General features: G+C 38.7%; 2 protein-coding genes across 2 annotated transcripts in view; one reads left to right on the top strand and one right to left on the bottom strand.

Moving 5' to 3' along the window:
• Positions 1 to 2,763, bottom strand: part of ppp1r13l (protein phosphatase 1, regulatory subunit 13 like) — a 22,252-nt gene extending 19,489 nt beyond the window's left edge. The window contains exon 1 of the mRNA XM_080025046.1: positions 2,572 to 2,763. The gene's annotated coding sequence lies outside the window, so the exon portion shown is untranslated. The remainder of the gene's footprint in view (positions 1 to 2,571) is intronic.
• Positions 2,764 to 4,575: 1,812 nt separating this feature from the next.
• On the top strand, positions 4,576 to 7,196 carry opa3 (outer mitochondrial membrane lipid metabolism regulator OPA3). Its single transcript, XM_080053963.1, has 2 exons — positions 4,576 to 4,726; positions 6,150 to 7,196. The coding sequence occupies exons 1-2, from the start codon at positions 4,585 to 4,587 to the stop codon at positions 6,476 to 6,478; spliced, it is 471 nt and encodes a 156-aa protein (XP_079910089.1). The 5' UTR covers positions 4,576 to 4,584; the 3' UTR covers positions 6,479 to 7,196.
• The last annotated feature ends 1,285 nt before the right edge of the window (positions 7,197 to 8,481 follow it).

Genomic DNA, 8,481 nt, shown 5'->3' with positions numbered 1-8,481 from the left:
CACTGACAATCTTGCACATTTAGAATTTTTTCAATCAGAAAATCATTAGCCTGAAGTCCCTTATTTTAATGCCAGAAGACTTCCAAGTTAACATTCAACGCTACGTTTACATTGGCTCACCACTATCTCATGTGACGGGAATCTTTTGAAATGGGCTGTTTGCATTTCAGGTTCTGACATGGGATTCAGGCCAAGGCCAGTTGTGCAAATCCACATGGGAAGAATGGTGCAACTATTGTGTTAAACATCAGGCCTCTGTGTCACAGTGATCTATTGAAAATCAGATTAATTTATGGCGTTCATTTTCTGTACCTACATCAACCCACGGAAATCATTTGGAAGATTATAAAACAATTATCAAACCAGCCATTAAGTTGAAAGCAGTCTGGGCGGTTTTTGGAACTTGCTCAAGTGTTGATATAAAATTGACAGAATGTGTTTGACAAAATTCCATTCTTCCATTTGACAGATCGTAATGGGTTCATTGATGAAACACATGCTCTACTTTTTACAACAACCTGTAAAAATTCTCACATAATAAAAAAAACTCCACCCAAACTACTGCTATTTATGAAGCTTACACCCACACCTCCAATCTGTTAGTCACTGAAATGCTAAGCCGTTTTTCTAGTTTCTACCAACATAAAATGAGCTCAAACATAGCACATTCTGTTCACTACGGTAACTGTCATTGCCAAAGACAACAGCCTTGAACAATGAAGGCAGCTGTACAAAACTTCTACTAGAAAATAATCAACAAAGTCTCTGGAGACACTATTATTAAAGGTACATCAACATATTGTATGGACCAAAGGTTACTCCTGACATGATAACAACCTATCCCTATCAGGCCCGCCCAAACAATTGTCTACGCCCCTGACAAGGACTCGTAAATGCCCCCCCCCCCCTTCTTTACTCAGGCTTTACTACTATCAATGTGTGTGCATGTGGTCATTCCTACATAAACACAGACGTGTATTTTTTGAGAGATACTAACTCAGTGCTACGTGTTAGACAGACACATTTAAGTAAAATTTATAAGTGAAGTAGGTTTTAGACACATTAAAGAAAGGCACCAGATTTACTAACAGTACATATAGCGATAGAAGCTTTTATATACTATCTATGGATAGACGCATGTTGTGTTTACCATCTGACAATGTCGCATGCACTTGGTTACGAGAGAGAGAGAAACAAATACACCTCCTACAATTTTCATGGTTTTCAATGTGAAATAGGATATGTTTTACACAAATGCCAATGAATCAAATACTGTTTTTTTTATAATAAGTTTGATGGTTCGAAATAAAGTTAATCTTAGGTAGATTTCTTGGCCTTGAAAGATACCCCCTCCCCCCAACCCTCCTCTCCCTAGTGGCTGGGCCCTACAATCAGAATTCTGAACACACCATGCCCTCAGTCTTTGTTTTGCTCCTTTGACACAGTGGCCCTGCAGCACTATGCCAGCTATCCTCCTCTTCCACTTCTAGAGCCATACTGTTTACCGGCAGCGTTTCACTCAGGAATCTCTCAGTGCTACACAACATAACAGGCATTTCTGGCAAGTTGCAAGCTCCGTCTCATACCCTGCACTGTGATATATTTTCGTGCTGAGGTGCAAAGAGGGCAAAGAAAGGCCATAACCAGCAAGTTACACACTTTTGTACAGTATGTGCTTTACAAGTGGTTGCACTGTGCAAAAATGAGTTGTTGAATACTTTGGTGAAAGCTAAAATTACAGGTGACAGTATGAGCAATTTACAACAGGTTATAGCAAGTGAATCACACAATGCGGCCCAGCTGGTTTGACTTAGGACAGTGCAAAGCTGGATTCTTGCCACTGAAATCTTCCTATGACAGTTTGCTTGCAGGTGACAGTTGTTCTGTGTTAAGTAAATAACAATTTGATTTACTTCACACTGATTGAAGTCACAAAAACTCCAAATATTACGGTGGATTTTTTTGTTGTTGTTGTTGATGCATTTGTCCATTTATGCCTGCAAAAAACATATGCTGTATCTGCATACTACTGTCCACTTATTTTGATGTTTAAATGTTTTTTTTAATTTCATTTGAATGTATTTCTGTTTGATATGCTATTGTTTTATATACTCAGGTGTAGGCCATTTAAAATGAGCTTGATCTCAATGTGATTTTCCTGAGTAAATAAAGTAGGCTAAACATATGATTATCAAAGTTGAAGAATGATGCTGGACTACTGCTGTATTGGCAGTGCATCAATGTACAGAAGCTTTTTTGGTGGGGATGTAGACAGTGGGGAATGCCTGGGAAGTTAAACATCTGATTTTCATTAGTATGAGAACAAGCTCCTCCTCGCTATTTTAAGAACTCGGTCCAGACCTCTCACAATGAAGGACAAAAACATTGAAGGAACCATTCAGAAGGAAAAAAAACTTTTTATTCGATAGTTGATGGGAGATTCGACCAGACCCAATGAGCTATACTGAGGAAACATAGGCTTCCTCGGAGGAAACAGACGCGATTTTTATAATAAAACAATCTTAATCATGCAGTATGTTAGATTATTTGCGATTCAAAACAATTCCTTACCTCAATTAACAATCGCCTCTTTGTTTCCTCTGTCCCAAATTCGCGAGGTAATGAAATCTGAGCCCCTGTTCAAAGTTCCCCGTCTTCCTGAAGTCTAGTTGCTCATAGTCTGTGTTTCTCTGTCCTGTGTCGGTGGCTCCAGACATTTAGTCATAGCTACGCACCGAGTGAGCGGAGATATCTGGAGTCCAGCCCCTCTGGCTTTCAACGGTGCAGTAACCCGAGCCAGGTGTTCATACACAGGTGAAACATGTATCACTTATTTTTTCAAACTTTTTATTGACGTTAATGGTGACGAACAGGACAAGTCTACATGTTTAAACATTTCACAGGCGCCTGTTTCCATTTGACTCGAGGATAGGCTTAAATAATCTATCTGTCTGTCTGTCTGTCTGTCTGTCTGTCTGTCTATCTATCTATCTATCTATCTATCTATCTATCTATCTATCTATCTATCTATCTATCTATCTATCTATCTATCTATCTATCTATCTATCTATCTATCTATCTATCTATCTATCTATCTATCTATCTATCTATCTATCTATCTATCTATCTATCTATCTATCTATCTATCTATCTATCTATCTATCTATCTATCTATCTATCTATCTATCTATCTGGACTATATGACTATATATATCTAAAAAGCTACCCTCAGCTTTACACACAGAGCAGTTATAACTCCTTTTAGTAGCCTACACATAGCCTTCATTTTAGTAATCACATGATAAAATATGATAAATAACAAAACACTTCTTATATGATACATAGGGCCTATTAAATATCTTATAAATGAACACAACAATTCAAAAAAAAATTGTTTTACATGCTGTTTATGGACATTTTCACACGGATTTATAAGACATAGCCTACAAACATGTATAGGCTAAAATAAATCAATTTTATGACTATAGACTATCAAAAAAATGTATTCCTAAAATGTCTTGAACTATTTATATATAGGCCTATTTGTCCAGATTATATGTCCAATAATGTGTATGTCTTTATATTTCTTTAATTTAATGTAGGCCTTAGACTTATTGACTTGCCAACGAATGCACCTTATTGTGCATTTTACATTTGCTCCGAGGAACTTTCAGTTTGGGTACATTCTTAGCACAAAAGTGGTAGTGTTTTGGTAGTGTCAGCTGTAGTTCCTGGGTGGGCGTACCCATGACAAAGGCATTAAGAAGAACTATATAAAAATAGCATTACCGGTAATTGCACTGATGGTCTCATTTTCTGTTACATTTAGGCTAATTTATGATCCTCAGAGGAAACCTTAGACTGTTTCTGAAATATTTAAAAGTTCCTTGTAGCACCTTTAAGAGACATGATCATGCATGAACCTATTGCATGATGCATTTGCGAGAATGTGGTATGCTCGGTATGCTATAAGCACATTGCCTAAGTAGACATATATGAGTCATGATCATGGACCTATGGTCATGATGAGTGATAGGCCTAATCATGTGGAGAGATTAGGCTACAGGTTGTGCTGGTGTCCATAACTGTAGTTTACAGAATAATCCTATTGTATGTTTAGTGGTGGCTGTTTCTTGAATGAAAACCTAGTTGCTACATCAATTTCTCTTACAAAGGACTGTTTAAATGAGCAACATGCCATTCTATTCTAATTAGAGCTGCTGTAGTCAAAATCAAATCAAATCAGACTGATGTAATCAGTGGTTAATGATTATAGGCTATTATCATGGATATAATATTTAGGCACACAATCTTTATTGAATCTTTAATACAACACCTACAAAAAGAGTCATGCATACATTAGTCAAGAGCAGAGCCATGGGGAGTTTCAAATACATACTTAAAAAATAGGGCATAACTGAATAGTTTTGGCAGCTTTCTCGGCTTCGTTGGCCACGTTATTACACGTGAGCGCGTGTGACCGACCGACCATTTAACGTCATCGCGTAATATCAACGTGCTCCGCCCTTTCTATATAGCTCCATGGCTCCGCCCCTACGGTAGTGGTGAAGCGTTTCCGCCAAGATGGTTGTCGGTGCCTTCCCTCTCGCCAAGCTCCTCTACCTTGGGGTGAGGCAGATGAGCAAGCCTGTGGCCAACAGAATCAAAGCTGGAGCCCAGAGAAGCGAGTTCTTCAAGACATATATCTGTCTACCGCCGGCACAGAGTGAGTAGCCGGGCTAACAGCTTCCAATGACCGCTAGATTTCAGTGTCAGACACCCTCGGACGATGGATAAAGCGTGAGAGCTGAAACAACCAATGGTGTCGTACCTGTCAACACCGTTTAGCCAATCATGGTCTTGGGTTTGTCTTGTCGACCAATAGCAGCTAGGGAATCTCATAGAGGGCGGGACTTAACTGTCATTGAACAGGTTACGAACCCTTTCGCTTTGCTATCAGTACAATGCAGCTGCCTAAATGCTCTTTGACACACGAACAGTTCTTTGAATTGATGGGAATATTGTTACCGGTTGTTGTGTTTTAGGAACATAACAACCGGGAACAGAGATAGTTTCATCCTAAAAGCCTAAACCATGTTAAACTCTTGACTTCTGTAGGCTACACTTCCATTATGTTTACATCCGTTTCTATATTTAGACATCTGTAGGCTATCATATCATTATTTATTTATATAAAGCCTACATCTGTGTTTACCACCTGCCCACACGTCCCAACATTACAGTATTCCACTGAACAGTAGGCTATTTTATTCTACGTTTTATTTATGTCCTATATTTTTCTTAGGTTAGATCCTAACCCTTAACAAAGCTGACCTAGTTGAGTCAATTCATTTTGAAAAAATATTTACCAGACTCATACTAAAGTGAAACAGAACAAACTAAAATAATAGGACACAACAGCGCATTCAAAGAAGGGGGAATATTTCCAATATCAGACTATTGAAAGAAGAAAGAGGTGGAGAAATGCTGATAATTCAGAGAAATATCTCACACCCAGGGTTGACTTGCTTTTTCTGTAAAAGGAAAATTTGTGGAAAGTGGAAAAAAACATGCAAAATAAGAGCAAAATGCCACCAAGGAACTGGTTATTAAGATTCAGTATTTTGTGTATTCAGATTGTATTGGTTGCATTAGAACTATTTAAGCCCACCTAACTGCGGTTGAGAGGTTTACTGTGCAATACTGCATGGCACTGCATGGCATCCACACTACAAAATACATGAAAAGCTGGGGTGGAGGATTTGGGGAGAAAATGGCATTTGGGATAGAGATTCGAATCCAAATACCTCAACCGCTCCACTTGTTCTCTTTGGTCCCTCCCCTATGGTCCCTCCCTGACACGCTCTACACTAACAACGTCGTGCCAAAGTGAATGGACAGTCCCAACAGCCAATAAGAACAGAGAATCGGAGCCTCGCTCTGATTGGTCAAAGTGTACAGCTCATGTTAACTTTGACCAATCAGAAATCACATACCCCAGCTTTAACCCATGCATCTCATTGCGTTCTCTTGTTTATTTTTCGAATTGTTTACTTATGATCGGATCATTTGACACCCTTTATGTAATATTTTGTTATTATTTGGAAATACTCTTAACTAACCGGAGCTGTTTTAACTGTCCCTCACAGTTTACCACTGGGTGGAGATGAGAACGAAGATGCGAATCATGGGGTTTCGCGGCGCTGTCATCAAGCCTCTGAACGTGGATGTGGCGGCAGAGCTGGGCGCGGAGTTGCTCGGGGAAACCATTGTGTTCCTGATTGGTGGAGGCTGTATGGTGCTGGAGTACAGCAGGCAGGCCTCTAACTCGCGCCAAAAAGAAGAGGAGCTAACCGCTACCATCACTAGCCTACAGACTGAGCTAGCAGAACTGACACTAACCACAGAGACACTGGACGCTCAGCTGAGAGAAATCAACAGACATATCTTGTCCCTTCCGGTCCCCAATAAAAAGTGATTAAATTTTGCTTTATTGCTTTACGATATGGCCCCTGTTTGTTTGTAGGGCTCCTTGTGTGATACAACACGCTTAAACAAACATAGTAGTGCCATATGTACAGCCTGATAACTTGCACGCTTCAGTTCACACACTGTTCCCTGCCCGTTTAAATTGGGTGGGAGAAGTTGTGGACATAAGCATATCTGCGTGCTGTGGATTTAGGGGGCTATTATCATTATTAGCTCATGTTTTGAGCAACAAGTTGTAAAAGGGGATTGCTATGATATTCATAGTGTATTTCTATGGTTGGTCCTGCATGCTCACTATAAAGATGATTGTGTGGAAAAGGCAGTAGTGACTTTAAAGTTAATATATTTTATAACAGCTACAGCAGATTATTTCATCTCTTATTTCAGTGATTGTGGATCTTAATCATTTGGGGGAAATGTTGATTTTTTTTTTATGCTTTATTGGCCTCAACTGTAAATCACTCCAGATTATATACGAATACCATTCATTAATGAGACTTATTTTGTGCACTTGATTGAAAGCCAACAAAAAGCAATTAAACATCTGTCACAGCAGTGGAATATTGAAAAGTGTCTTCCTCCACAGTTTCAAGGATATGCCCTGTTGTATTTACACTGTATTGTAAATCCCCTTTTTTCTGGTTCATGTACATCGGATGTGATGAAAAATGTAAAAAGGATGGTGTGAAATAAAATGGTATGCGGTCTGTGGAAGAATGTGTGCAGTATGTTTACACAACCGTCTGTTCATTTACAATCTGTTCATAATTTCGACCTGCTCACAACATATAATTTACCTCTGTATCAATGCTTCCATTTTACAGCAGTCTATGACATTTAACTTTATTTACATACGTATTCATACCTTGTACTTCTGCAACTGTCACAAACATACAGGCCAGTGGTTCAGGTGATTCATTCTTACAAAGTGGCCTTTTTCTCTTTATCTTGTATAACTGTAGCCTAAATATATTTGGTAATGGGCTCATCCTACCTTGGTTATTTATCTTTTGGCTGTTGGGCAGTCATGTCGTGTGCACTGATTGAATAATAATATAACAGCACTTTATGGCCCCAGGATCTCAATGCAGTTGGGAGTTATAAGCTACATGAGGGGCTTCTTATTACAAAACTGAATGAAGCACTGGTGCACTATTTACAAGTTAACTATTAGCCTATTTGATATTTTTGTAACCTTTATTTATACTCGAAAGATCAGTTAAGGTGACCCTCATTTTCAATGCAATATACATGGGGGTCTTCTTATTTACAAAATAACTGAATGAATCACATGGTGCACTATTTACCTATTATTAATATAGGCCTAATACGTTGGCATGAATTGAAAAATGCTGCAATAATGATCCAACATCTACCTGCTTTAGGTTGTTTGAATGGCAGGCAGTCTGTTGAGTGACCATTGGATTTCTGAGTCTCGTTTCTCATGTGCTGCCTTATGCAATATATTAGTAGCCAACACATTTATTGTTTTATAATATTTTAATTATCTGAAGTTTGTTTTTATGTAAAGCTTTTGTTTTGTGCAGGAACAACACTGTTATTTGAGTGACTTGATAACACTTTTTCTGTTACTGATTTTCATTCTGTTTCACTTTATGCAATAAAATAGCCGAAGGTTAAAAAAAACAAAAAACATACAAACTAGTATGCTTAGCAAACATGTCCGGTTTTCCCTCATATGGGCGGTTATTACTTAGCAATACAAATGTTTTATTTGAAATAAATTGAGTTGATACTTCACGTACACACTCAGGTGGATATATAAACTGAGTAGAAACCATGGACCTACTATCTATGGTAGAAACATGTGCAAATCATTGGCCTATTATAAGAGGTGTAAATGCGCGGGTCTCCTTGCTTTCCGGTGATGCGTTATTTCCCCCCACCCGCATTCAGCGAACACCCGCCCTAACCCCACCTCTGATTGGCTAGTTCCGAGGTCATGGAATACTACTAGCCAATCAACGGTAG

Source organism: Ammodytes marinus (genome assembly GCF_949987685.1).
Source record: "Ammodytes marinus genome assembly, chromosome: 3".
NCBI classification, from domain to species: Eukaryota; Metazoa; Chordata; class Actinopteri; order Uranoscopiformes; family Ammodytidae; genus Ammodytes; species Ammodytes marinus.
Note: the sequence above shows the minus strand (reverse complement) of the source record. Positions and strands in the feature narration are given on the sequence as shown.